Below are 27,203 nucleotides of genomic sequence, written 5' to 3'. Positions count from 1 at the left end.
GGCGGCGCGCGGCCCCTTTAAGGCGCGGCCGGGGCGGGCCCTGCGGCGCGGCCCCTTTAAGGCTTGGCCTACGTGGCAGCCGCTGGAGCAGCGGACGGGGAGCGAGGCCGGCCGCCGGGCACTTCCTGTGGAGGCCGCAGCGGGCGCGGGCGCCGACGGGCCGAGCGCCGAGGGAGCGAGCGAGCGAGCGAGCCGAGCCTCCCGCCGCCGCCATGGGCCAGAACGACCTGATGGGCACGGCCGAGGACTTCGCCGACCAGGTGCGGCCTGCGGGCTCGGCCGCCCCTCCCCCGGCCGCCCGCCCGCCCGAGCCCCCTCCCCCGAGTCCCTCGGCCCCCTCTCCTGAATCACCTCCGGGGCCCCCGCCCGGGCCGCCCGCCGCCCCCGGGCCCGGCCCCGGGGCCCCCGGCCGCCCGCAGAGCCGGCCCCCAGCCCGCAGGGCCGCCCCGAGGCCTGGGCCGGGCCCTCCCCGCTCCCGACCCCACCGGAGGGATCGCGCCCCCTCCCCCAACCGGGGCCCTCCCTCCTGGGCTCGCCGCCCGTCCCGGCCTGGGACACCCTCAAGCCCGGCCTCCGGGCCCGGCCTGCCCTTGCGCCGCCTCCCCACCGGGGCTCTGGGTGTGTTCCCGGGCTCCTGCCTGGGCGCCCGGCTCGGTGCCCGGGCCGGCCCCTGCTAGAAAGTGAGGGGTGCGAGTGGCTGCCTCCTGAGAAGGGGCCCGCGGGCCGGGGTGGGGGTGCTTGCGGAGCGCCCTCTCCATTCTGCACCGTTGAGTGGTCTCTGCGCGCTTTTCCCTTTTTCTGGGCAGTCTTAGGGGGCCGGGCGGGGAGCCGATCCCCAGTAGAGGGTGGTCAGACCGGAGGCCTGGGCGTCCTCCCCGAGGAAGGGGGCTCCCTGTTGGGCATGCCCCCTCCCGAGAGCCCCGGGGCTTTTTCTTTCCTCTTTCCCAGATGTGTCGGAGTGGCGGGGTCCCTTTGACCACTGCCTGCGTTTCCTTCCCGGCTTGGACTCTGCCCTGGGGCTGAAATGAATGGGTATCTAGATGTACACCAGCCGGGGAGGAGGGGAGGCCTGTCTTCCTGCTTGCCCCCTTCCCAGAGTGTACAGGTGGCATTCCGAGCAACAGGGAAGCCCGCGAAGCAGGCGGTTGAGTCAGTGGAAAAGGTGTTCAAAACATGGGTGCGCAGAACCAGGTCTTGCAAGGCGGGAGGAAGGACGGAGCTTCCGTTCTCTTTTTGGATTAAGTTGAGCCCAAAGAGCACGGTGGTGTGATTAAGTCCCGTGCCTTTTACTTCTCAGCGTCCGCTATGTCTACAGACCTTCTACACCCTTTTCCCAGGAAGGTCCGGGTCTGACCCGACTGCCGAGCTCTAAATGGCTCCTTTAATGTGTTTGTGGCTTTGCCAGAGTTAAAAGTAGTGAGGTTACATGTCTGATTTTTTGGAGGGTGCTACTGATTAATCATACTCTGAGGCCGGGCTTATTGGAAGGTAGGTGTGTATGTCTGTGTGTGAGATTTTTAAAAAGTGAGTGAATGGAGTTCCCTTGGTGGCACAGTGGTTAACGAATCCGACTAGGAACCATGAGGTTGTGGGTTCGATCCCTGTCCTCACTCAGTGAGTTCAGGATCTGGCGTGGTGTAGGCTGGCAGCTACAGCTCCGATTAGACCCCTAGTCTGGGAACCTCTATATGCTGCGGGTGCGGCCCTAGAAAAGACAGAAAAAAAAAAAAGTGAGTGAAGTTCCCTTGTGCCGCAGTGGGTTAAGGAGTCAGCCTTGTCACTGCTGTGGCTTGGGTTCGATTCCTGGCCTGGGAACTTCCGCATGCTGTCAGCATGCCCCCCCCCCCCAAAAAAAAAGTAAGTGGGTTTTCCGATCAGCTATTGGTGAAGGAGATTAAGGGGGGATGTCTCTTTAGTGTGGCCTGCTTGTTGGGTTTTCTGGGCACCGCTTTGCTGCGAGCTGATACTGTAGAGCCAGTTTGGGAGTGAAAACCCGTCTGTCAACATGAAGAAGTAGCTCTTCCTCAGGTCACCAGGCGGAGTCCGAAAATTGTATCCTTCGAAAAAACAGTTCACATCCAGAGCTCTCGAAAACCAAAGAGGCTTGCTTTGTTCGTCAGTTTTCATTGACATAATTTTGGTGACCCAGTTTTATTTCCCCAAGTAGCAACTACCTAAGAAGATGGCTCCTTTTAGCCACGGGAGCCGTGAGAGCGCTGTACACTCACTCTCCAGCCCGGAAAAACCGTGGTTTTGCAAGTGAATTTCATAACCAAATCTAGATAAAATGTCTCCAGTCAAGTTGTTGCCAACTATCAAGTGATAACCGCTCCCACTGCAAAAAAAAAAAAAAAGGCTCTTTACATAATCCTTTCTTCTTCTTTCCCTCCATATGTTTTTGTTTGCTTTAAATGAGAGGAGCAGAATCTTGGAACCGGAAAGGCCCTGGGGGCACAGGGTGGGCCGGTCCCAGGTTTACTGTGGGCAGGGGGGCCAGGCTCGCAGGGGCTCTTGGACTGGCCCCCAGGGAAGCCAGCCTCCCTCCTGAGGCTAGGGCCACGCACAGCTTGCTCGGAAGGCCTGGCCTTCCCCTGGTCCAGAGAGAGAGAAAAGCACTAGCACTGCAAGAGGGCTCACTGTCAAAAACCGGGAAAGCACAGGGGACCCAGGCTCTGTCTGCGGGCAGTGCTGGCTCCTGCTGCGAGGTTTTCAGCCCCAGAGCCACCTTGGTGGTAGCGGATGTCGGCAGACACCTCTCTGGAGACTCAGGAAGGCAGGGCCCCGTTCCCTCTACACCTAAAATCGGGAGCCTCTTCTGCCAAACAAAGCAATGGCTGTGGCTGTGGAAGAACTCTGGCCAGCCTGGGGTGGCGCTTTGTGTTTCAACATGGTATTAAGACAAAGCTGCTGAGAGCACAGGTGCCGGGAGGTTCCCGCTGGTAACGAACCCGACTAGTATCCGTGAGGATATGCGTTCGATCCCTGGCCCTGCTCAGTGGGTTAAGGAGCCAGCGTGGCCGTGAGCTGTGGTGTAGGCTGCAGATGCGGCTTGGATCCAGTGGTGCTGTGGCTGTAGCTGGCAGCTGCAGCTCCAAGACCCCTAGCCTGGGAACTTCCATATGCCACAGGTATGGCCCTTTTTAGACCAAAGAAAAAAAAAGGGCTGGGAGTCCAGGCCTTTAAGATGAAAATGACGTAATTTGAAGGGGCTGGGAAAATGTCATTGAAGTCACGGATTGCATAATATGACCGATCCCTTCCAACCTTGTCCTCAGAAAATAAAAGCAAAAACGAAGGAACAGGATTTGGCCTGAAACGTCTAGGCCGGGTGAGTGGGACCTCAGGAGGGCCGCATGTCCTCAGCGTTAAGGCCAAACCTCCGATGCACCAGCATGGGGCAGGTTCCCCGCACAAACCGCTTGTGTCCCCCGGATCCCCACGCACTGGGCTGTGGTGGTTCCATTTTCAGAAGCGGGGAGGGCACGCAGTGGGCTGAAGTTTTCGGCCCCGAGCTGCCGGGCCGCAGTGTCTCCCCTGTGGGCCTGCAGAGGCGTGGGCCCGGGAGGGTGGTCTGCTTACTTCCTGCTGCTGGCTCTGCCCGGTCACGTCTTTGGCATCAAGCTCCTTGTTCTGGGCAGCCAGGGACAGTGTCCTGCTGCTGGAGAATCTGCTGAGTGCTCTCTACGGGAGCGGGAGCTGGGCATTCGGAAGCCACCTGAGACGGGTGGGGTGGGGACTAATGAAGTCAGCAGCCCAAGATCGTGTCTGTGCCCTGCAGCTGGTCCTCGCTGCCAGTCTGCAGGATATGACTTCCAGGCACATTTGCACCAGTAAATAGGACTATTAGCACTTAATGGCTTCTGCCCGGTGGCTTGTCACCAAGGTGACAGATAAGCTACGTGGGGCACTGCTTTCCAGTGTGGCCTTTGGTATCTGTACCTGTCCTTTGGCAGGACAAAGCCAGTCCCAGGAGCCCTTGCCAGGAACCCCCCCCTTGGCCTCTGGTCAAGTGTCGGTTGCTAGGATGGCCCTGATAGGATGGCCCCTACGGGACCCCGACCTGGGCTCCCGTAGCCCCAGGAGGTGGAGCGGTGGGCAGGGCTGCGGTTTGTGAGGCTTCTGCAAGGTCAGGTGCAGCCTGGCGCTGCTCTCCTGTGGATGGGTGCTTTGCCCCATGTGGGCTTTTAGTAAAGAAAGCCAGGCCACCTCTGCAGCTTCAGGCCAGCTGTCACCCCTTTGTGGGCCTTGAGGTGCAGTGCAGACCTCCAGAGCAGCCCTGGGACACTCGCCGGGGCTCTGGGCTCACGGACACACAGGTGTGCGTCACCGCGCTCTGGTACCAGCCCTGACTCAGCCTGATGTGCGGGAAGCCCGCCGCCAGGCCCAGGGTCCTAATCTTCCAGGACGGGCGGCTGGGCCGGCCCTGGAGGAGGGCGGCCCCAGCCCTCGGTGACCCAGGAAGCCTGACCCGGCTTTCTCCTTTGGCTCCACGTTCTCATGAACCAAGAATTGCAGGCTGCTCTCCTCAGGTCCTCTGTCCTGAACACTGAGATGTTCTGAGGCTTTCCAGTGTTTTCTGGGAGCTGCAGGGGCTGTGTGCCATGGTCTCTGTGCCCCAGGGTTGTCTCGGGTGGGGCAGAGCCAGGGCTCGCCAGTCCCCTTCAGTCCTCAGAAACAGCCGGTGCTGGTGAAGAACCCCAGCTTTCTGTGGGGACGTCACTCAGGCTGGTGCTGCTCATGTCAGGCCCCCGGGCTTGGCGGTGAGGTCCCTGTGGTTCCTGGGAAAGGCCTGCCTGTCCCTGGGATGACAGACTGTCTGCTCCTCCTCCAGCCCCCCTGGGCGCACGGCCGTGGTGAATTTGGGGCCTGGCGTGCCTGCTGGGTGCCGGCTCGGCCCGGGGCAGGGGCCTGCTTCGGCTCTTCCGCTGTGCCGAGGGGACACTGTCTAAAGCAGCGCGACATGGGTTTGGGCACCAGGTCTGCACAGCCGAGACCAAGATGCATGCAGGGAAGAAGGTTAAATTGGGTCTGGTCTCATGTCGCCAAATGAGAGAGGCTCTGGGTCGGCTTGACTTAGGAACTAGCCCTAAACCTGGACCACATGGGACTTCGAAAATCAGATACGTGCTAATTCAGGGCACAGATACCTGAATTTTTGCAGTTTTCCTCCAGAGCAGGGAGGCGTCTGTCTCCTCGGCACGTCTGCACTTGAAGGGCCTTGAAGGGCGGCGGGAATTACCTGTCCGAAGGGAACGTTCGCCGCCGCTCTTTAATCCTCTTGACCCAGACACTCGAATTAAGAGTGCAGACGCATCACGGGGGCTTTAAACACCGCGAGTGCCTGCGGAGGCAAGTCGGGACCCCGCCCGGGCGGCGCGCCCTCTCTTGGGGGCCTCGCCGTGGCTTCTCCCAGTTCCGGCGTCAAGGTGAGGCCTGTGTCACCGCCAGGGCTTCTTGGCTGGGCCTGGACCCGAGGGTGGCACAGGAGAGCCGAGGGGGCAGTCTTTGTCTCCTGGCAGACTGGGTGGTGACACCGTGGCTGGGCCTTTGGAAATCATTCAGGCCGTGAGGCAGTAAAGGGGGAGCGTGTGGACTCAGCTGTCCCTGGGCCTCCTGATCTGCTGTGTCTACACCCGTAGTCCACCTGTGCGCCTGCGTCCTTCTCTGCAGGAGGCTCTGGGATGGCCTTTTTTGTCTTTTTAGGGCCGCGCCTGGGGCAGGCACATGGAGGTTCCCAGGATAGGGGTTGAAATGGAGCTACAGCTGCCGGCCACCGCCACAGCCACACCAGATCCAAGCCGTGTCTGTGACCTACACCATAGCCCATAGCAATGCCAGATCGTTAACCCACTGAGCGAAGCCAGAGATTGAACCTGCGTCCTCATGGATACTAGTCAAATCCATTTCCGCCGCGCCACGATGGGAACTCCTTTTTTTTTTTTTTTTTGTAAAGGCGAAACAAGGTCTCTCTTGTCCTTCTCTCGCCTGCTTGTTGAAGTTGGACAGACTCTTCTCAACCGTTAGCCCCGCTGTCCTTGCTTTGTGGAAGGAACGTAGTGACCCCCTTGCCCCGCCAGAAGTCACTCGGCCCGTCCGCCCTCCCTGGGGTCGGAGCCTGTGCTGCCGCCCCTGCTACCCGCGTGCTTGATCGGCCAGGTGTCTGTCTCACATTGTGACTGTGGCACTGCTTCCGTGGGGGTCAAGGGCTGAGCAGACTCAGGCTCCAGGCTGTGAGGAGAGTGGACACCCGGCTGGTAGCCGCTCCCTCTGTGCCTCCTGCAGGCAGCCGGGCCGGGCTGTGCTGACCGAGCCAGAGCGGACCAGCGCCTGCTTGGTCTGGACAGCCAGAGGCTCCTTTACTGTGTCCACAGCTCGAGTACTTGCTAGGACTTTTAAGTAGCTTGTCAAATGCCAGAAATTAAGCAATGCTTTCGGAGTTGCAGCAGGTGAAGGATCCAGCATTGTCAGCGCCGTGGCTGGAGTTGAGTCCCTGGCCCTGGCGCTTTCCATGCCGTGGGTGCAGCTTAACAAAAAGTGCTCTTTTATATACATTTATTCCAACAACGGGTTTAACCTACCTCCGAGGGGTTGCGGCATTCATTCGCCTGTCCCTTGAGGGGTCAGGCTCCCAGGTGCCCTTTAGACTCTGGCTCCTGACACATTGGTCATGTGGGTGGGTCCCGATCTTTCTCCCGAGTCCTGCTGTGTTATCGTGTGGCAGAGGGTTTCGTTCCCTTTGTACCTCAGCTTGGAATGCTTGGTCAGATCGAGTGCATGCGGCTCACCGGGCTGACGTCTGTATCTCAGATGTGCCCTAATCACCCATCATAAATGGCGTCACTCGCATGGAGCAGGAGGAAGTGACGTGCCTTCTCTTTGACATTTGCAGTGACTTTACACGCCTAAATGTCATGGCTGTTGAAGCAGTTGTTAGTGTGATTTTTTTTTTCCTTCTTTTTAGGGCCGCACCCACGGCACAGGAGGTTCCCAGGCGAGGGTCACATCGGAGCTACAGCTGCCGGCCTACGCCACAGCCACAGCAGCAGCAACGTGGGATCTGAGCCATGTCTGTGACCTACACCACAGCTCAGGGCAACGCCGGATCCTTAACCCACCGAGCGAGGCCAGGGATCGCGTCCATGTCCTCACGGACACCACGATGGGTTCTTAACCTGCTGAACCTCAACGTGATCTATCGTGATCTTCATTTGATTTGCTCTGGCCTCCACGGGCTCTTTTTTTTTTTTGCCATTTCTTGGGCCGCTCCTGCGGCATATGGAGGTTCCCCGGCTAGGGGTCGAATTGGAGCTGCAGCCGCCGGCCTATGCCAGAGCCACAGCAACGCGGGATACGAGCCACATCTATGACCTACACCACAGCTCACGGCAACGCCAGATCCTTAACCCACTGAGCAAGGGCAGGGACCGAACCCGCAACCTCATGGTTCCTAGTCGGATTCGTTAACCACTGCGCCACGACGGGAACTCCTCCACGGGCTCTTAAAAGAACCCAGAGCTTTGTAGCCTCGGCGGCCCCGACTAGCCCTTTATCACAGTGCCACACATGCAGCCCAGGCCGGTCTTGCGCTTCCTCCCCCGACCTCGGGGCTGGGAGCGGCTCTTCCCGGCTTCACGCATGTATGGGGCTAGAAGCTGGCATCTCTGCTCACGGCCCAGAGATTTTGGATGTGCAAACGTGTGAGCTTGTCGCCTGGGCACCATGAGGCCCTCTGGTCCTGGGAGCCTGGCTGTCACCTGAGCGGACCCTTGTCCCAGGAGCACGCTCAGCTCATGTCGGAGGGGCTCAGGACAACTCTACAGTGGCCCGGAGGCCAGGGCTCAGCCCAGTGTGACCGCTAGGCCAGGCCCCGCCTTGAAGAGGGGTGGGGGTTGGTCAGTGCAGCTCCGTCTGTCTGTCGAAGGAGAGGCTGCGCTCGAGGGTGTGGGCGCTCTTTCCCAGGGGACATGTGGCCAGGTCTGGAGGCGGTTTTGGTGGTCACGCTTAAGTGAGGCTGCTCCCAGCCTTCACGCAGGACGCCCCCCAGCAAAGACCGAGCTGGTGCAAAAGCAGTAGGGCCGCGGGGGAGCTGTTCTGGGCCGGGTGGTCTCCAAGGGCCGGCTCCGTCTCTCGTTCATTGGTTCTGATTTGCCCATGCCCTTGGCAGGGGGTAGGAGCCTTGGCCCGTGGCAGCTGCGTGTGTGATGAATGTAGGTGACAGAGGGTCATCGGGCCCCCACCCGGGGCAGGGTGGGGGGCAGAGGCCAGGCAGGGCTCCGGAGCCTGCGGCGACGCCTCACGCTGCTCCCCGGCCCGCAGTTCCTGCGCGTCACCAAGCAGTACCTGCCGCACGTGGCTCGCCTGTGCCTGATCAGCACTTTCCTGGAGGACGGCATCCGCATGTGGTTCCAGTGGAGCGAGCAGCGCGACTACATCGACACCACCTGGAACTGCGGCTACCTGCTGGCCTCCTCCTTCGTGTTCCTCAACCTGCTGGGACAGCTGAGTGAGTGCCCCCCGCGCCAGGGTGCACCGGCGGGGGGGGGGGCTCTGAGGGTTGCCGTGCGCTCTGGGTTTGGGGGCCCAGAGCAGGAGCTGCTGGAGTCAGGGACCTGGGTGGGCCCGCAAGGAGCCGAGGCCCCTGGAGCCCAGGCGGTCTGCGCAGGAGAAACAGGTAGATGGAGACGCGCGCTGCTCCCTTGGCCTCAGGTCTCACCCCGTCCCTGACCTCCGCCCCCGGGTGGGGGGGCCGGAAAGGGACCTGTTCCTTCTGGTCCCTCCTGAAGTCCCACAGTAGAGCTTCCTCTGGGGGACGGCCGACTCTGGGAAACGGCCGCTCTCTGCGGCAAGGGACCCACTTTCGGGACCAGAGGTTTTGATAAGTAGAGGCCCGTAGCTCTGCCGATCACGATTCTCCCAGAAGTCGCTTTCTGCCCAGGGCAGGTGGTGGGGGCGCTGCCGCACCAGAGGGCCAGGTGGGGGGCCGCAGCCTGACCCCGGCCTCCCCCTCCGCAGCTGGCTGCATCCTGGTGCTGAGCAGGAACTTCGTGCAGTACGCCTGCTTTGGCCTCTTCGGGATCATAGCGCTGCAGGTAAGCGGTGCGGGGCCGGGCTCCCACGTGGCCTTGCTCTGGCTGGCAGAGCTGCTGGTGAAAAGGCCCGTTTGAGGATTCAGTATCACTCCCTTTCCAGCCCTGTGTCTGCCCAGAACACCTTCCCGAGAAGTTGCTAGACGGTCCCCAGGAAGCTCAGGAAGGGCGGACAGCTGGGTGCCACCTTTTGCCACTTTCCTGAGTTTCCTGTGACAAGGGGACAAAGCGCGAGGCTGCTGCAGCCAGAACACTGTCTCGTTATTGTTTTACTTCAGCAGGAGGAGCTTAGGAGTTCCCTTTGTGGCATAGTGGTACTCTGACGAGCATCCACGAGGATGCAGGTTCGATCCCTGGCCTCGCTCAGTGGGTTAAGGATCTGGCGTTGCCGTGAGCTGTGGTGTGGGTTGCAGACGCGGCTTGGATCCCGTGTTGCTGTGGCTCTGGTGCAGGCCGGCAGCTACAGCTCTGATTAGACCCCTAGCCTGGGAGCCTCCATGTGCTGTCACGGGTGCTGCCCTAAAAATCAAAAAGAAGAGGAAGAAGAGGAGCATCTAGGTCCTCAGCCAGAGTGTGAACACACACCCACCCCTTGGGCACAGCTCTCAGGAAGCAGGTGCTTGTGAAACAGGTCCGGGGCCACCCGCACGCCCCAGCAACGCTGAGCTTGGAGCCGCTGGCGTCCCGCGGGCTGCGTGTCCTCTGGGTTTCCGTTCTCCGACGTTGGAAGACCTGCCTGGTGGTGGTCAGGCTCTAGAAACGCTGCTTTGTTGTGACTCCTGTGTCTGTCTCTTCTCTGTGTCCGCAGACGATTGCCTACAGCATTTTGTGGGACTTGAAGTTTCTGATGAGGTAGGTGCGTCCTGCTCGTCAGCTTGGTGCGCGTTCCTCCCCCTCCTGAGCTCAGAAACCACTGCGTGGAGCACGTGTCTTTGGGTCCAGACGGTGCTTCTTAGAACCTGTGGTGGACTTTGCTGAAGGCTTTTCCTCCCCCACCGGGGGCCCCAGGGGACAACAAGGTCCCCTCCTGACCCTGGACGTCATGAGGGGGCTTGAGGGACACACTTGCTCCCAGGGACCCAGCTGGTCAGCAGGAGAGCCCAGGCCAGGCCCGGGTCCCCAGAGAGGGGCACGGACGTATCCGTGTCTAGCGTGCGGCTTTCCTGGCCACCCGTGTAAGCAAGTCTGTGCTGCCGCCAGGGCCTCCCGACCCGGCCTGAGGGGCACTCACAGGGCCCCAGGAGCCTTCGCGACCAGCGCGGCCTTTCTGTTCCGCAGGAACCTGGCCCTGGGAGGCGGCTTGCTGCTGCTCCTGGCGGAGTCGCGTTCCGAAGGGAAGAGCATGTTCGCGGGCGTGCCCACCATGCGCGAGAGCTCCCCCAAGCAGTACATGCAGCTGGGGGGCAGGGTCTTGCTGGTCCTGATGTTCATGACGCTGCTTCACTTTGACGCCAGCTTCTTCTCGGTGAGCCTTCCTGCCTAGCCGGGCCCTGGCCTTCCCCAAGGGGCGCTGCCCTCCCTGCTTGTCTCCAGGCACAACAGCCGGGGGGCCCTGGAATGACCCTGTTAGAGGAAGCCTCGCCGTCAGGCTGTTGCGTGCCAGGAGGCTGGCTTTCGGACAGAGCGAGCCCCAGCTCTCCCCGACCTCGCCGAGGGGTCGTGGTGAGCCAGCCTGCCGCTGCCGGTTCATTACGCCGACTCGGGTTTTCTTGCTTCCTCTCCCCTCGTGCCTTTGGCGTGGACTGTTTGCATGCCAGGTGTTGGGGCTGCAGCGCCGAAGGCCCTGTCCTTGTCCCCCAGGAGCGTACGGAGCAGGTCTTCACAGCTCCTGGCCCGGCGAGGTGCCCGGGAGGGCTCCTGGCGCTGGGGGAGGGCAGCGGTTGGTTCTGAGAAGCGCCGGGAACACGGTTTCGGCTCAGAGGTCCCCCAGGCTCAGACTTGAGTGGGTCTTGGGAACTCACGGCCCGTTCGTTGGAGACTTTGACTCTCTGCAAAGCCCTCTGCGTCGCAGCCTTGCTTGTCGGCTGCCCCAGCGCGGCAGCTGTCGTCTTTCTTCCCTGCTCGGGACGCCGGCGCTCAGCCCGGCCTGTTCCTCGCCGCTGCGGAGGCTCCGACGCGGGCGGGCCGGCGGGCGGACCGGGCCCGTGTATAAAACGGGATGCGGCGCCTTCCCCGCGTCTGTGTTGACGTCTCCCCTCCCGCCTGTCTGTGCAGATTCTCCAGAACATCGTGGGCACAGCTCTGATGATTTTAGTGGCCATTGGTTTTAAAACCAAGCTGGCTGCTTTGACTCTTGTGGTCTGGCTGTTCGCGATCAACGTGTACTTCAACGCCTTCTGGACCATTCCTGTCTACAAGCCCATGCACGACTTCCTGAAGTACGACTTCTTCCAGACCATGTCGGTGATCGGCGGCTTGCTCCTGGTGGTGGCCCTGGGCCCCGGGGGCGTGTCCATGGACGAGAAGAAGAAGGAGTGGTAACAGACCCCCTCCCTGCCTGGCTGGGACCCGTGGCCGTCGGACTGGTCCAGGGTGGATTCGGCGTACCTGCCGGTGTTCGTCCCCTCCTCCCCCTCCCCTGGGTAAAGGCACAGATGTTGTGAGAACTTTATTTGCAGACACCTGATAAGCGATGGCTAAATCTGCTCTGGACCCACGACCTGGCATCTGACCACTCGGAGCTGCTGGTCCTCGGTCAGCGCCTCCCTCCCCAGGGCAGAGCTGCAGCCTCCAGGAGCGAGTGGCTGCTTGGCTGGGGCCTCTCAGTCCTGTTTTTGTTTCTTTCTCGGGGTGGAGGACCTTCAAGCTGTACTGTGAGCAGATACACTTGTGTATCATTCAAAGCAGTCTCCCTCTTATTATTTTTTAAAAGTTTACGTTTTTAGCTAAAACTACTCAATGATTTGGGATGGCCCAGCCAAACAACACACTGGTTCAGAATCACACCGGTGGCTTCCACGTTGTTTCTGCCCTGCATTCTGATACTTTATAGGGACAGTGAGGACATTTAGGAAACCCCCAAACCCAAAGAATGAGGCAGTATTAGAGGGTGACCGAGGCTGCTCTTAACGGTAACCGGTATTGATCAGAAAATTGGCTCCGATTGGTGGTCTTTATGGGTGATACTCTGGGAGCAGTAGTGGCTCAAGGGGGGACGGTGACCCTGGGGAAGCCGCCTGGAGCCCACGGGGACCCGCCGCCCTGGCCCGGCAGCATGTCTGCACGTGGGCCTCGACTCCCGTGGGACCAGCCTGGGAGCAGCTGTCACCGAGGGGCCGGGCGGGCCCTCAGACCAGTTACCTCACGCTGACCTTGTCCCAGAGCCACGGCTGCAGCTGGGCCGGTGCTGCCCGGCCGTCTCCCCCGCGGGGCTCCCCGAGGCCGCGCAGCCACCTCTCCCCATTTTCGCCAGGCTCCTGCTTGCTCAGATTGCATATTTGCTATGCTGAATGCAGCCCAAATTACTTTTTACGATTTGTGATGCCTTACCGATTGGATCTCGATCCTGTATTTAAAGTTTTCTAACATTGCCTTACACTGTGTTTCTCTTCTTGGGGGGGGTGGGCGCTGCTGTCCGCTCCTCTGCCTCGTAGCGGGTGCCACGAGCAGGGGGAACACGTGCCTCCCACTGTCCTCTCCCGGGTCCCTCTGGGGGTCAGGCCGACCTGGCGAGGCCGGCCCCACTCGGAATGAGGCCCGCCTTGGAGCGCCCGTACCCTCTCTGGTCTGTCAGCTGGGGCGCAAGCCCGAGGGCCCCCACCCTGGGGCTAATGGGCTGGGCCTGAGCCAGGCCCCACGTCTGCCTTGCAGACCAGCGGTGCGGTGGGGAGCGCCGCCACCCCTGCCCAGGGCGGCTCACGGGGCGGGGGAGGCCAGCTCTTGCCCCCTAGTGCTCTTAGAGCCTCCCTGGCTCTGCAGCCGGGACCCAAATGAGGTCAGGGGAGTGATGGCCACCTGGCCAGCACCCACCGGTGCCCTAGCCCCTGTGGAGGCCTGCCCCAGGATGCTCCTACCCCCCCAGGCCTGCGTGTTGACTTCCCCCCAGTCACTGGGGTGCTCCCACACAAGGGGTGGTCTCAACCTGGGTGGGTGGGGGTCTCTTCCTCCTTCCCACAGCACCACAGCCCCAGTGAGCGCCCCCTCAGCCAGGTCGCAGCTACTGCGTGGCTCTGTTTTTGGTGTAGCTCCCTCCCCCCAGGCCACCCTCACGTGGGGGGGTTGTTCCTGCCCCCCACCCCCACCGAGCTCAGGGGGCTAGTGCATAGTGGGGGAGTACACGCCTCTGCTGGGAGGCGGGAGAGCCAGGATCCACCAATTGGTTTTGGCAAACCAATTTCTGAAAAAGTTTTGGCTTTATGTGGGAAATAGATATGAATCTCATTTTATGCTGTATTTTATATCTTAGTTGTGTTTGAAAACATTTTGATTTTTGGAGACACGACAAAATAATAAATAATGGCATTTGTTGTATGCAGTGTGAGCCTCTGGTGTTGTCCAGCCAGGGGGAGCCTGTCCAGGGCGCTGCTCTGGTGCCCCGCCGGCTTCACCGAAGGCCACATCCAGGCAGAATTCTTCCCTCGGGGCCCCTGCTGCCTCCTGGGTGTGGGTGTGAGACCTGCAGAGGCGGAGTGGATGGAGCAGGCCTTGGCCATCCCACCAGTTCAGAGATGCTGGCGGGTGGCTGGGACACGGGGGGGACGCCAGGGGGTTCTCGAAAGGCTCTCGGGGTCTTCTCCAGCCACCTTTATTAACCCGACTGCTTAAAAGAGCTGAAGGTCTTTGGTTTGCAGTGATGACTCTTGAACTTCTTTTTCACCGAGCTGGGCTGCTTCTGTGGCACGAACAGAATTCCCGTCAGTGGAGGTGTCCCAGCCTGCCGGAGGGTTGGGGAGGGGGGGCCCAGCCCGCAGAGAGGGAGGGGCTGCCGTGGACACTGCTGAGCGGCTCCCTGCCCGCGGCCTCCGCGACCCCTGCACCCCGGGTGCTGCCTCACTACTGAAGGGCCCAGAGCCCCTATTCCTACCCCAGCCTCGGGGTGAAGGCCCCTCCCTCGATCGAGGTGCCAGTGCCGCACTCGGGCACCTGTGCCCTGGATCAGCGGTCTTGGACCCGCCTGGGCACCTGCTTCCCAGCGCGTGCAGACAGCCCCGGCGCTGGCCTGCCTTGTGTGTGGGGTTGGCATGGCGTTTCACTTGGGAGGAAGGGTTTTAGCTTTTCTCGAGTTGAAAACCAGCGCTTCAGGGAGCCGGCGCCGTGGCCGTGCGGGCGGCCTGGGGAGCACCCACCTGCCCGCGCTTGAGGACCCGCCCCTGGCCCACGGCCGTGTGCTCGCCGTGTCCGGGGCCCGTCGCTCTGGGGCGCCGTGGCTTCTCATCCTCCTCGTCGGTCAGGAGGTCGTCGTTGCCGTCCCCATGCTCGGTCCCTCCCAGGTCCTTTCTAGTGAACAGCTCGGCTGGAAGGGGCAGGATGCTGGGCTGTTGCAGGTTGCGTGGGGACCGAGCCGAGCCCAGGCCGGGAGGCCCCCAGCTGCTGACACGGGGAGGGGGCGCCTTCCAACTTACGTGGGTACAGGTCTGTCATGCTGTCGTCACTGTCACTTGGGGCTGTGCCGTCGTCGCTGGACACAGGTTCCCAGAAGGCTTGTCCGGGGCGAGCTGGCCCGTCGCTTTCTGGCCGGTCCTCCCTCCTCTTCCTCTTGTGCAGGAGGCAGGCGGGCACGAACGCCACACCCTGCTCCTGACACGCCTCATCTGGGAGACACACCAGCTCGCCGTCTGCTTTCTCTCCACATCACCCTGGGGCTCAGAGCTGAGCTGGGGGGTGGGGGAGGCAGGACACCCCCCCCCCAGCAATATGGGTAAAACAGTGGAAGCTGGCAGTGCCTGTTGGCCCAGTTCCTACCGGGACAAGAGGGCAGTGTGGGGCGCGGGCCAGGGGTCAGGACGACGGCAGAGGGCTGTGGGCCTGGAGCACCTGCTCCTCTGGCTCCAGTCAGGCTCCGGGAGGTAGCGGCTGGAGGGCACTGAGCAGGCCCAGTGGCCGGGACCACCGCCCCCACCCCGGATGGTGGGGCTCAGTGGAAGTTGGTGCTTGGCTCTTGCTGACCCTTGGCTCAGAGCAGAGAGCGGGGATGAGGCTGCTCTGGGAAGGCCTCGCTGCAGCCACTGTCCCCTCCTGCACGGAGAACTAAGAGGTGGGTTTCTGCAGCGCACCCTCCAAAGTCAGCAGAGGCCAGGCCAGTGCAGCTCCCTTGGGGGAGGGGCTCTCCCTGCCCCCCCCCCCCACTCCTGCCACCGTCACTCATGGCGCAGACAAGCCCTGCCAGGCCCTGGCCTCGTGTCACTGCCCACTTCTGCCCACCTCCAGGGTCCCACCCCCTGCTTCATCGCTGCCACCTGCCCCCTGGCCTTGTCACCACCGGAACCCACACGTGACCAGGTGTCCCTGCGGCCTCCTCATCCTGCATCATAACTACTCTTCCTGGAGAGGAAACGGCCCCGTCCTGCTGGCCCAGCGCCCCTACCTTCCTCACCTGGGCTGTCAGACCCACTGACCCTGCCCCACCCGGACCGCTGCCCCCCACCTCACGGGCCTACAGTCTGCCACCCTGCTCCCGCCTGGCTCTGTCCCCACCATGCCACCTCCATCAAATCTCAGGTCACTTTCCCATCCTCATCGTCCCTTCGGTGGCGTTGCTGAGTCCACCGCTTTCGTCCTGAAACTCCTGTCTGCCCCCGACACGGCTCCACCGGGCTCCTCTGCCCCTTCCCGGGCCCCTGCTCCTTTCTCAGCTCACCACGGACACAAACGCCACCTCTGTGGCAGTGACCTGCCCATGATCTCATGGCCGCCCTCCCGGATACACCTCAACTTGTAAAGCTGAAAGGAACGTTTCTTCTGGCCACGGCCTGCAGCGGCTTGACGTGGGCTCTCAGCTCCCAGGCCAGGGGTTGGACCTGAGCCATAGTAGTGAAAGCACCGCGTCCTAACCACTGGACCACCAGGGAGCTCCCCACGGGAACTTTCAATTTTCCTGGGAAAGCCGTGAGACTCCAGCCTCCCAACTTCCTGATGCTGTCACCTGCTGGGTCCCAAGCCAGGAATTAGGGGATCACGGCTGATTCCTTCCTCTCCCTGCCTTCCCGCATCTGCTGATTACCCACAAAACCGTAAAAAGCTGTTCATGCCTCTCCACCTTCCCCACCAGCACCTGGGGACCCAGCCAAGAGCATCTTCGCCTGAACGACTGCCCTGCTGCTGGGAGTCTGCTCTCCTCTCAGAGCCACGGGTGATCCTGAGACACAAACTGCAGGCTGGGGCCTCCTTTAACGCCCTCAGGGCATCCCACTCCAGGGCTGGTCCCCGCCTGCCCCTCTAACACGCCCCCTTGCCTGGTGGCGCAATGGCCGTCCTGCAGAACCTCCCACAGCCAAGCGATTTTCTAGACTTTGCACAGACTCTCCTGTACCTGGAGCCCTCTCCACGCCCGTGGCACGTCCCTTCATCTCAGTCCAAAGAGAAACGCTCAGAGCCTTTAGCAGACCGCCTGTGTGAGGCAGGCCCACCCCACGTTGCTCTGCGCCATTCTCTTCACAGGGCTTTGCATGACCCGCGTTCCTCTGGAGTCGGCTTCTGGCTCGACCCCGTCTCTACTGTTGCCCACCTCTTCCCGGTGCTGCAACCCAGCCCGGTGCATCTACCAACTACCACTGAAGGATGACCACGCTGCTGCTGCCGCCTTCTAGGGAGCTGGTCCGGGGGGGAGGCTGGCGGGCTGTGTCCCCCCTTCGGCTACTTACATTTCTGCAGCGCCCTCTGGTACCGTCGGCCCCGGGTGTGCCTCAGCACATGCTCTGGGGCCTTGTTGATGTGCCGCAGGGTGAGTTTGCAGAACAGCTGGTGCCTGAGGGGACATTTCACAAGCGAGGTTCCAGACCAGTGGCTGTCTACTGTGGCTGCTCTTAGAATCACCCCGGAGAGTCTGAGCGGGGGAGGTCTACCATGTGGCTTGGGCACTGGGAGTCTTTTTTTTTTGGCTGCACCCACGGCATGGCGAAATTCCTGACCTAGGGATTGCAGCCATGCCACAGCAGTGACAATGCCAGAGCCTTAACCGTGAGGCCACCAGGGAACTTTGGGACTCTTATAGAGCTTCCAAGCACTTGTACTCTGAACTGGGGGGGAAACCCCTCCCCCAGACAGTGGCCTCTCAATAGGCGGAGCCAGCCTCTCCAGACTGCTCCAGCATGAGAGAGGTGCGCTGGTGACAGCCTGGGAAGGTGTGCGACAGTGGGAGCATCTGCCAGCGCCCTCTTCATTAAGACTAGTATTGTCCACCGGGTGCTCTCAGCTAAATCAAAGTTCTTTTCAACTAAAGATAAAATGCCAGCGTTCGAACCTCAGGTGACAAAGCACAAGCGCTCCAACCCTCTATGAAGCAAAGAGGCCCAGGAGACAAACCTCATCTTTACAAAAAAGCAAACATGCACGGGGACCGGGCCTCGCCTGAGGTCCCAGGTGACGCCCAGCTCCAGGATTCCCACCTGGATCTCGGGGGCCCTAACTCAAGGGAGGGTGGGCGCCGCGGAACTGGTGGCGTCTTAGAGGAGCGCCCACCTAGCGGGGAGGGGTCGGGGCTGCGGAGTCTACCCGGCCCTAGCCAGACTCAGCACTAGGAACTGTCCCACCCCGGGCCTCCCGGGCAGGGCCCGCCCCGCCTCCGGCTCGTACGGGTTCTTGGTGCTGGGCACGATGTGCGGCTCGAACTCGGCGTAGTCGAAGGCCGGGGAGGCACGCACCAGCCGCCGGTACTTCTTGCCGCGGGTGTAGACTTGGAGCTCGGGCAGGCGGCAAGGCAGCTCATGACCCGTCAGAGCGCACCTCACCTGCCGGCGGGAGAGCGGGGCGGTCAGGGAGGCCGGGCAGCCGGGGTCCCGGGGGGCGGTCTGGGGGTCCCGATCCCGCCGCCCACCTTGAGGGCGCCGGGCTCCAGCCGCAGACTCGGGTGCTCGCGCAGGAAGGCGACCACTTCGGCCGGCGGCTCGCTCATGGTCCCACGCGCGCGGACCCGCAGCTGAGCGCCGCTGGACCACGTGGGCCGGGGGCGGGGCCGGGCGGGGCCCCGGAAGCAGACGCCTCCGGGCGCCGGAAGCGCGCGCGCGCGGGGCGATGGCGGCGCGGTGGCTGGGGCTGCGTGCGGCGGGGCTGGCGCAGGTGCTCCGCGCCGCGGGCGCGGGGCGGGTGAGCGGGGCGGGGAGCCCGGGCGGGGGGCGGCCCGGCTGGGGGGCGCGCCCGGACTGGACGAGCTCAGCCGGCCCCTCGCGTCTCCGCAGGCCCCGGCCCGCGCCGTCGGGAGGAGCGTCCTTGGGGTCATCTCGCGCCCAGGTGAGGAGTCGTTTGGCACCTGGGAAAGCTGCCCTGCACTTTGCCAGGGGTCATGGGGTCACGATGAACCCTGGAACTGCCTCCTGCGCCTCGGGGACAGGCCCTGGCCACGCGCCGGCCCGTCCCATGCGGCAGTCCGACGCCCTCGGCGGAAGACGTGCGGTAGTTGCCCAGACACCTCCTCGGACTAATGCGGGGCCAGCCCAAGGCTGAAACCGTCCGGGATCCTGAAGAAAAGCATAACCAGTCGCGACGGTTTGCACGTTGCCTCCCGGGTACAGCAAAGGGCAATCGTGTGTGTGTGTGTGTGGAGTGCGGTGCACATTTAAAGGTCGCAAGCCTGCTCCAGACCAGCTTGTTTAGCGGCCCCAAGACCCATGATGCTTTCCGTTGACGGCACTCGCCCGCTGAGTGTCTAAAGGCACTTTCTGTGTACCTTTTTCGAGGTTTAAATGCTGAGAGCTCTGTAAACCACTGTCCTGAGTGTTTCACGCTCTCTTCAGAGCACTGTGGCTGGTGGACCTGTGTGGTCGGCGTGATAGGATGCATCTTAGCGGGTTCTTGTGCGAAAGGCACGGGTTGGTTACGTGAATCGGTCAGGGTCATGGTTGGTGGCAGAGCCAGGACTGAATGCTAGATCTCCTCGTCAGTGAACGTCCGCTGAGTGGGGGTCAAGGCCCGGGTACTGGGTAGGGGCAGGGCTGGGCTGCTGGTTGGCTCCTGACTGCACACGGTGGCCTGTGCCCTCCTCCCGGCCCATGTTCTCTTTGGCAATAGTGGCAGTTTTGAGAACTCGGAGCCTCCACTTCTTTGTCCCAGGCCTCTAGCCCCATGCCCATGTTGTGACATCTCCTAGGGCGGGCCTGGAGGCCCAGCAGGAGTGGCAGCTCTTCAGCTGAAGCGACTGCCGCAAAAGCGCACGATGATGCCTTTCTCCAGTGGTTTCTACTCCTCATTCCTGGGACTGCCTTTGGCCTGGGGACATGGCAGGTAAAGCCTGACCTCTGGCTCTCCTGGCCCTGAGCCCTTGACCCTGCTGCCACCCGCTCGAGCTAATGCTCTGTGTCTGTGTAGGTCCAGCGTCGGAAGTGGAAGCTAAAGCTGATCGCCGAACTGGAGTCCAGGATTATGGCTGAGCCCATCCCGCTGCCCGCAGAGTGAGTGTATGTGGCTGCCCACCAGGGCTGCGCTGGCCGGAGGTCACATGCCTTCCTGACCCTGATGGGAGCTCTCACATCAGTGGGCCTGCTAGGCTTCCTGTTGTCACTCGACTGCCCTTGTGACACTGCCTGACATACACAGGAAAATTTTTGAACCTGGGATTCACCTTTTTTTCCATGCCCTGTGCAGCCAAGGGTCCCTCGAGGATGGCCCCTATAGCAGTCATTCTTAGCCGGCGCTAGGGTACACGTATCTCTTGACAGGAGAAGTACTTTGAAAAAGTGCCCAGTGAGTCTACAGCCCTGTCCCCTCATTTTAATTTTTTTAATTTTTATTTTTTGTCTTTCTGCCATTTCTAGGGCCACTCCCGCGGCACATGGAGGTTCCCAGGCTAGGGATCTAAGCGGATCTGTAGCTGCTGGCCTACACCAGAGCCTCAGCAACACGGGATCTGAGCCGCGTCTGCAAGCTACACCACAGCTCACGGCAATGCCAGATCCTTAACCCACTGAGCAAGGCCAGGGATCAAACCCACAACCTCATGGTTCTTAGATTCGTTAACCACTGAGCCACAACAGGAACTCCCCTGTCCCCTCATTTAAAAGCACCATCCAGAGTTCCTGTTGTGCCGCAGCAGCGAGTCCCACTAGTAACCATGAGGATGTGGGTTCCATCCCTGGCCTTGCTTGGTGGGTTAAGGATCCGGCATTGCCGCGAGGTGTAATTTAGGTCACAGGAGAGGCTTGGATCCCACGTGGCTGTGGCTCTGATATGACCCCTAGCCTGGGAACTTATATGTGCCACGGGTGCGGCCCTAAAAAACAAAAAATAAAAGCCCCATCCTAGAGGAACAGCTGTAATCAGAATGCTTTCCGCTCAAGACAGCAAACAGTGGGTCCCACTTGGCTTGCGGATGTGGCTTTGGCTCATGTGTTTTATCCCGTTCATGCGGGAGTCCATCTCTAAGCTTTTCCTGAACACTTGCTCCGTTGGGCAGCCCAGACCCACATTCCCATGTGGCATCAAAGGCCCCGGCTTCCTCCTTCAGAGGGCACCTCAGTCACCGTGGGCTTCATGGCAGATCCAAGAGGGTTCGTCTTCCTGCCAAACCTTGCGCGGCCCCAGCTCCGTTTCTCCTCTCCCCTGTAGCCCACTGGAACTGCGAAACCTGGAGTACAGGCCGGTGAAGGTCAGGGGGCACTTTGACCACTCCAAGGAGCTGTACCTGATGCCAAGGACCATGGTGGACCCGGCCCGGGAGGCCCGGGACGCCGGCCGGCTGTCGTCAACCGCCGAGAGTGGCGCCCACGTTGTCACTCCCTTCCACTGCACTGACCTGGGGTGAGTGGGGCTCAGGGGCCGACTGGCCTGTGAGGCGTTCATTTCCTTGGCTTTGCTTCTCAGCCCCCAACCCCAGGGCACCCAGGATACTCAGACAAGTTCAGTTGCTTTTTGAGTTTGAAATGTGTAATTTTAGCATTAAAGCCATTAATTTACTGCTGAACAGATCCTGCATGTTGGGCTCTGAAGGGGAGGAAAGGAGAGGTGGGGCCCGCCAGAGGGACTGAGAGGGGAGCCCCCAGCTCTGCCTCGGGGGTGGTCAGGGGAGGCTTCCGGGGCGAGTTAGGCCAGAGTGAAGAGATGGGAGGAGGGTTTCGGGAAGGGACACGAACAGGATGTGGACACAAGGTTGGTAACTAGAGCAACTTCCAAATGTTGACAGGTCAACCCCAGAGCCCTGGTCAGCCCGCAGCCTTCTGCTTTGAGATCTGGGAAGGGCTCCTGTGCTGGTGTTGGTGGGAGATGGGAGGCAGGGGGACGGCTGGGTCACTGTTCATGTGGCAGGGGGTGGGGGTGTTGAGCCAGGGCACTCACCCCACAGCCAGCTCTTAGCTTTTGAGCCCTTTCTGTGGCGTTCCCACTGTGCCAACTCACCCCACAGCCAGCTCTTAGCTTTTGAGTCCTTTCTGTGGCGTTCCCACTGTGCCACAGAGGTTTAGGATTCTGACTGCAGGGGTTCCCGCGGTGGCAAAACAGCACGGGTAGCATCTCCAATGTGCCAGGTTGCAGGTTCAATCCCCAGCCCAGCACCGTGGATTAAGGATGCGGCATTGTCCCAGCTGCGGCACAGGTCACAAGTGCAGCTGGGATCTGATTCCTGGTGCCACTGGGAGACAAAAAACCGAGGGTGCTGTGGTGGCCCAGAGCACTGGGTCAAAGGCTCTGGCGTTGCCACCGCCGTGCAGTCAGCCAGCTGTGGCTTGGAAGAGCATTGAACCCCCCCACCCAACCAAAAACCCTTTTCTTGCACTGTTGTCCCTGGAGGTACCCGAATGACCACTGGTGATACACACCTTTATTCAGAGCCCTCCGCACCTGCTCTTATTACTCTAGAATCACCATCCTGGTAAATAGAGGGTTTGTGCCCAGGAAGAAAGTGAATCCTGAGACGCGTCTTAAAGGCCAGGTAAGGGACGGGCAACAGCGCCCCCTTCAGCCGCCAGCCAGCCCTTGCCGGCCGGAGACAGCATCTCCTGCTTTCTTTTCGTAGATTGAGGGAGAGGTGGACCTCGTGGGGATGGTGAGGCTGACAGAGACCCGGAAGCCCTTTGTCCCGGAGAATAATCCAGAGAGGAATCACTGGCATTATCGGGACCTGGAGGCCATGGCCAGGCTCACGGGGGCAGAGCCCATTTTCATAGATGCCGACTTCAGTACGTGGTGCCCAGCCTGCCCCCTAAGACCCAGGAGCTGGTGTAAATGCCCGCTTCTCTCTCTCTCCTAACCCTGGGCGCCTCCCAGTGACTCGCCATTCACACTCTACCCTGTGCTGTGCTGGCGTGGGAGGGAGTTAGGCCTGACCTTGCTCAGCAGATGCTGAGAAGAGAGAGCACCAGGGGGCTGGCTGATGCCAGGACAGCTCTGGGAGAGGCTGCCCCTGTGGACACCCAGCGCCCCGTCTCTGCAGAGAGCACGGTCCCTGGAGGCCCCGTTGGAGGACAGACCAGAGTCACTCTGAGGAACGAGCACCTGCAGTACATCATTACCTGGTGAGGGGGCCTGGCCACACCCCGCTCCTCCCCCTCCCCTCCCCACCCCCAGACCCTGACGACGGCCCACCTTCCAACCCGAGGTATGGACTGTGCGCAGCCACGTCGTATCTGTGGTGTAAGAAATTCCTGAGGCGGCCTCCTGCGGTGTGAGGACCGGCTGGACAAGCCAAGCGGTTTCAGGAGAGATCCGATTCTGTGCTGGTCGCGTGCTGCAGGTGTTTTATCACCCTCTGTACCTCTCTCCCCAAACGAGCCAGGTAAACTGGCGTCCTGAGCCCAGAGTGTAAGGTGGATACGCGACGTGTTTAGGGACAGCCTTTTCAGAATTGGAGCAGCACACAACTGCACCCCAAGTCTGACACAGAAGCTGCCCTATGAGGGAAAGGGACGAGGACCCTGGGTTTTTGCCACCATCCCAATCTACTTACTTATGGGTAGTTCATTGGCAATAAAATCACTTAACTCAAAAATGCCTGGTAATTGGCTGAAAGTTTTATTAATAACTTTTATGTACAGAAGCCTCCGCGGTGTACACTTAGCCCAGCTTGGTGGCCAGCTCTTTGGCCTTCGCCTTCTCCAGCTTGGCGATGCGAGCCACCGACTTGGGACCCAGGACGTTGCCTCCCCAGTGACGCCGGATCTGTGAAGGGTGTGGCGTGTCACTCTCAGCTGCTCTAAGGAGCTGAGACGGAGCGGGGAGCCCCCGTGCTGGCTGCTTACCTCGTCGTATCTGTCGTTGTAATTGGTCCGGATGGCTTCCACCAGCTTAGCCAGAGCGCCCTTGTCTTCCCTGCCAAGGCAGAGGGAAAAACGGGTCACTGGCCTCACCTATCCCTCCAGCGAGCCGAAAAATTCATCTGTAGCTCCCAGCACAGGCTTTTTGCCTCAGATACACCATGACCACATAGTATATTCAGGTGAAGAAATTCATAACCATCATTGGCAAAAGTTCAGAAAAATGCCTTCTTTTGAAACAAGATCCCAAGGAGTTAAGTAAAGGGAGGCGCCGTGTCCTGGGGAGATGGGGCCACAGGGCGCACTTACGAGTTGACTTGCGTGAAGGCCACGGTGGTGCAGGTCTTCCTGTGGACCAGCCGCCCCAGCCTGGCCTTGCCCTTGATGATGCAGTAGGGGACCCCCATCTTCCGACACAGGGCCGGCAGGAAGACCACCAGCTGCAAGACAACGTTAGCTCGGGAGTGTCTTTGTCTCTGGAGCACAAGCAGTGCTTTCAAAAGCTAAGGTGGTAGCATTTGCTCAGGGTTAAAAAGCTCATGTATTTGCACTTCAAGGTGTGATTCAGTGAGGAATTCACATCATCGCAAGCGCCATGGGGGCCCTTGTCAGCACTTCCGCCCGCCCTGCCCTGGGACAGGGTGGTCGGCTTTAAGCCGTCTCCCCGGCAGTGAGGGACGCCCGGGCGTACCTCAATGGGATCCACGTCGTGTGCGATCACCACCAGCTGAGCCTTCTTGTTCTCCACCAAGGTGGTGACAGTATTCACCCCTACAACACACGAGAGCACGCGTCAGTGCTGGGGCTGCCGTGCCAAAAGCAGCTCTACGTGGACCCAGCTGCGACTCAGGGTTAAAAAGCTCGGGTTTTTACTCTTCACAGTGATTCCAGGTGAAGAAATTCATGCATCACTGCCAGCAGCCTGTCCCACCACTCACTCTCAAGGAGGGACCCACTCACCTGCTCGAAGGACAGGCGGCCTCTTGGTGGGGACATCGCCTTTGCCTGCAGCCTTCTTCTCAGCTCGGGCCAGCAACCTCTGCTTCTTCTCTTGCTTTGTCTCTGGTCTGTACTTGTGGGCCAGCTTAAGCAGCTGAGTAGCTGCGGAAAGATCGTCAGGTCAGGACTGCTGCCTGAATACCGTTACAGCTCAAGAGATCTCAGACCTCGCCTGCAATCTTAAATCTCCTCAGCACATCATGTTCTGAATCCTAGGATTTTTTTTCCTTTTTCAGAGTTCCTGGGTCAGGGATCAGATCCAAGCCTTAGCTACAACCTGAGCCGCTGGAACACAAGATCCTTTAACCCACCGTGCAAGGACCAGGGGTCAAACCTGTGTCCTGGTGTCACAGAGACGCCTCTGATCCCCTTATGTTGTGTGGGAACTCCCGGATCCTAAGTTTTTACAGACCCACCGCCCCTTCAAAGATCTCAAGCCCAGCATGGTCCAAGTGAAGATGGCAACCAGGCCTGTGCCTGGGAAATCGTTTCCCAATGCTGGTTTTCTGCCACAAAACCTCACCTGTTTGGCGGTCCAAGGCCTGGGTAAACTGGTTAATTGCGGGAGGCACCTTCAGCCGCTTATAGAGAATGGCCCTTTGCCGCTGCAGCCGGATGTAGCGGGGCCATTTGACAAAACGGGTGAGGTCCCTCTTGGGCTGGATGTCCTGTCCTGAGAAGTAAAGGGCAGCGCCGTGAGGCTCAGCGTCCTCGTCAAGTCCCCATTTAGGGCCACTCACAGAGGTGTAGGTGCATCAGCGATCTTGGTGGTTTAAGATGTCGTCACCGTCTCTCAGATAGCAAATATTCTCTCACATCATCTGCACACCAACACCCGGGACCACAGGGGAGGCCTCCTCGTCCGGCCACAGCCAGGCAAACGTCAGCCCTGCCCTCCGACTGCCTCTGCTCCGGGAGAGCCCGACCATCAAGCTGAATCCCAAAGGCCAGGATCTAGGCCCGAAGCTGACGCAGACGCAGGGGCTTCCAGGGAGGCCGCGAAGGATGCAGTACCACTGCCCCATCTCAAAGTTCAGAGGTAGAAATTCAAGAACCGATCCCCGTTCATGGGTAAAACCCGGCAGAACGTGAGAAACCCAGTCCAAGGAGCCACGACTCCAAGCCCACTGAAATCCAGGAAGGACGTGTGAACGGAGGCCTGGCCTTTGCCACCAGCCTCCACACGTGAAGTGAGACACGAGCCGCTGCAGCTGCTGACCCGCAGCCCCTCCAGCAGAGCTCAGGGTGGAGACCAGGAGGGAGGCACTCAGAGCTCTGGGAAAACTGGTAGGACGGGCCTCCAGATAGATGTTTTTAGGAGATTGAGTCCCATTTTTCCGTCTCCTCCTGCCCAGAAAAACACTAAAGTCCTTCAACCCTGCCTGACGTCTGTGACCAGCAGCGACCTCCACGAGACCAGCAGCACATCCTGTAGAAACGCCCCCTGACTGCAGCGCTGCCCCCCGCCCCCGCCCCGGACCAAGACCTTACGCTTTCAGAGCTCTCTGAAATCCTGCTTCCCCACCGGCAGGTAGTGGACAAAAGACGTCACGGTCGCATCTCCCGAGGGCCCACAGCCAGCGAGCCCCGAGGGGACTCGGGGAAGAAACGCAGACGGGCCGCAGCTGAGGTGCAAACCAAAGCAGTGGTTCCAGGAAGCCCAGACCCTCACCCCTTCCCTGACAAACCGCTCTCCCGTAAAGGCCTCGTTCCCACCACCTTCCCTTCAGTGTGAAACTCACGCATCCCGCACCCCCGCCTCCCCTGCTCCGGGCGGTTTCCGGGGCTTCCCGAGATGTTGTCCCTCAGGCTCAAGTCCTCCTTTCACCCCGAATAAAACTCAACCCCCAACTTTCAGGCTGCATCTCCTTCGTCGACCGACGTAACGTAACCTGCTCAACAAGCTGCTTTTCGCGGGGAGCGCCGTTTAAAAAGCCGATCGACGCCACCCGTCTTCCACTCACCGATGCCAAAATTCTTCGGCCTTTTCTCAAACAGGGGGTTTACCACCTTCTTGGCCTCCTGCTTCTTCACGACGGCAGGGGCCGGGGCCACCTTCTTGCCCTTGGCCTTCTTCCCCTTGGGCTGGGCACAAGGAGACACGGTTACCCCGCCCCCCCGCACGCTGCTCTCAGGGCGCGGGGCTCCCCGCAGACCCGGCCGTCTCCGCAGCCAGCCCGCGCCCCGCCCGTGCATCAGCGATCTTGGTGGTTTGGGTCGTCCTCACCGCCACTCGGACAGCAACTATTCCTTCACATCATCTGCACGAGCCCCGACGCCCCGTCCCTCCCTCTCCGCCACGGGGACAGGGGCCCTCCTCCGAGGCCGGCGTTCGGCGGGCCCCACACAGAATCAGCCGACTCAGCCCAAGGCCCCTAGGGCGGCTCCCAGGGCGCCGGAGCGCCTCGGCCGGGCCCGCCCCCGGCCCCGCAATGCGGCGCTGCGCTCCCCGGATCCCCCTCTGCCGGCTCAGCCGCCGGGGGCTCTAACCGGCCCCAGTGACTCTAGACCAGGCCCCCCAGGCCTCTTCTCGCGCCGGGCGGTGTAGGTACCCCCGCGCGCCCCCGCCCCGAGAAGGATGGCAGCGGATAGAACCCAAACCCGAAACTGGCAGCGCGGAGCGCGAGCTCACTCACCATCTTGGACAACGGGAGGAGAGAGAAAGGAAAGGGAATTGTGGGTAATATGTAGGCAACCTCGGAGATCGCGAGAGCTGACGACTGCGCGGGATTTCGGATTTAAAGTGACAGGACTCCTTTCTCCCGTCCAGTAGCCGAAGATTAGT

General features: G+C 60.9%; 4 protein-coding genes and 5 non-coding genes across 13 annotated transcripts; 2 read left to right on the top strand and 7 right to left on the bottom strand.

Annotated features, from left to right (window-relative positions):
• Positions 1-84: 84 nt before the first annotated feature.
• Positions 85-13,556, top strand: SURF4 (surfeit 4). Of its 2 annotated transcripts, XR_014830327.1 has the most exons (7): positions 85-260; positions 8,317-8,503; positions 9,013-9,089; positions 9,895-9,938; positions 10,365-10,551; positions 11,301-12,917; positions 12,958-13,556. XR_014830327.1 is itself a non-coding variant. In XM_021071128.2 (6 exons), the coding sequence occupies exons 1-6, from the start codon at positions 213-215 to the stop codon at positions 11,565-11,567; spliced, it is 810 nt and encodes a 269-aa protein (XP_020926787.1). In that variant the 5' UTR covers positions 85-212; the 3' UTR covers positions 11,568-13,556. The 2 variants fall into 2 exon arrangements, 1 of the variants encoding a protein (XP_020926787.1); XM_021071128.2 differs by having other exon boundaries at positions 11,301-13,556.
• Positions 13,458-18,189, bottom strand: SURF2 (surfeit 2). The gene is made up of 6 exons (XM_021071137.2): positions 18,058-18,189; positions 17,817-17,971; positions 16,886-16,989; positions 14,648-14,836; positions 14,372-14,538; positions 13,458-13,917 (listed from the first exon to the last, which is right to left on the bottom strand). Exons 1-6 carry the CDS (start codon positions 18,133-18,135, stop codon positions 13,834-13,836), a joined length of 777 nt encoding a protein of 258 aa, XP_020926796.2. The 5' UTR covers positions 18,136-18,189; the 3' UTR covers positions 13,458-13,833.
• Positions 18,190-18,233: 44 nt separating this feature from the next.
• Positions 18,234-23,154, top strand: SURF1 (SURF1 cytochrome c oxidase assembly factor). Of its 4 annotated transcripts, none has more exons than XM_021071119.2 (9): positions 18,234-18,299; positions 18,419-18,470; positions 19,327-19,460; positions 19,545-19,627; positions 20,781-20,972; positions 22,026-22,098; positions 22,183-22,345; positions 22,600-22,681; positions 22,765-23,154. In XM_021071119.2, exons 1-9 carry the CDS (start codon positions 18,255-18,257, stop codon positions 22,832-22,834), a joined length of 894 nt encoding a protein of 297 aa, XP_020926778.2. In that variant the 5' UTR covers positions 18,234-18,254; the 3' UTR covers positions 22,835-23,154. The 4 variants fall into 4 exon arrangements, with proteins under 4 accessions (XP_020926778.2, XP_020926783.2, XP_020926771.2 ...); XM_021071124.2 differs by having other exon boundaries at positions 18,419-18,745; XM_021071112.2 differs by having other exon boundaries at positions 18,234-18,326.
• On the bottom strand, positions 23,155-27,100 carry RPL7A (ribosomal protein L7a). Its single transcript, NM_001444657.1, has 8 exons — positions 27,055-27,100; positions 26,383-26,503; positions 24,942-25,091; positions 24,380-24,520; positions 24,111-24,190; positions 23,729-23,859; positions 23,405-23,474; positions 23,155-23,324 (listed from the first exon to the last, which is right to left on the bottom strand). Exons 1-8 carry the CDS (start codon positions 27,055-27,057, stop codon positions 23,220-23,222), a joined length of 801 nt encoding a protein of 266 aa, NP_001431586.1. The 5' UTR covers positions 27,058-27,100; the 3' UTR covers positions 23,155-23,219.
• On the bottom strand, positions 23,564-23,630 carry LOC146407322 (small nucleolar RNA SNORD36). Its single transcript, XR_014833343.1, has one exon. It is a non-coding gene; the product is annotated as a small nucleolar RNA SNORD36 (small nucleolar RNA).
• Positions 23,937-24,009, bottom strand: LOC146407321 (small nucleolar RNA SNORD36). Its single transcript, XR_014832826.1, has one exon. It is a non-coding gene; the product is annotated as a small nucleolar RNA SNORD36 (small nucleolar RNA).
• On the bottom strand, positions 24,261-24,336 carry LOC146407320 (small nucleolar RNA SNORD36). Its single transcript, XR_014832263.1, has one exon. It is a non-coding gene; the product is annotated as a small nucleolar RNA SNORD36 (small nucleolar RNA).
• Positions 25,170-25,244, bottom strand: LOC146407319 (small nucleolar RNA SNORD24). Its single transcript, XR_014832757.1, has one exon. It is a non-coding gene; the product is annotated as a small nucleolar RNA SNORD24 (small nucleolar RNA).
• LOC146407318 (small nucleolar RNA SNORD24) lies at positions 26,610-26,684 on the bottom strand. Its single transcript, XR_014832758.1, has one exon. It is a non-coding gene; the product is annotated as a small nucleolar RNA SNORD24 (small nucleolar RNA).
• Positions 27,101-27,203: the final 103 nt, after the last annotated feature.

This window comes from Sus scrofa, chromosome 1 (assembly GCF_054392235.1).
Source record: "Sus scrofa isolate SSC_HxYL_T2T_F1_AM1 chromosome 1, Sscrofa_HxYL_maternal_Yorkshire_Landrace_v2.0, whole genome shotgun sequence".
Taxonomy (NCBI): domain Eukaryota; kingdom Metazoa; phylum Chordata; class Mammalia; order Artiodactyla; family Suidae; genus Sus; species Sus scrofa.
The sequence above is the reverse complement of the archived record's forward strand: the minus strand, read 5'-3'. Positions and strand labels throughout refer to the sequence as shown.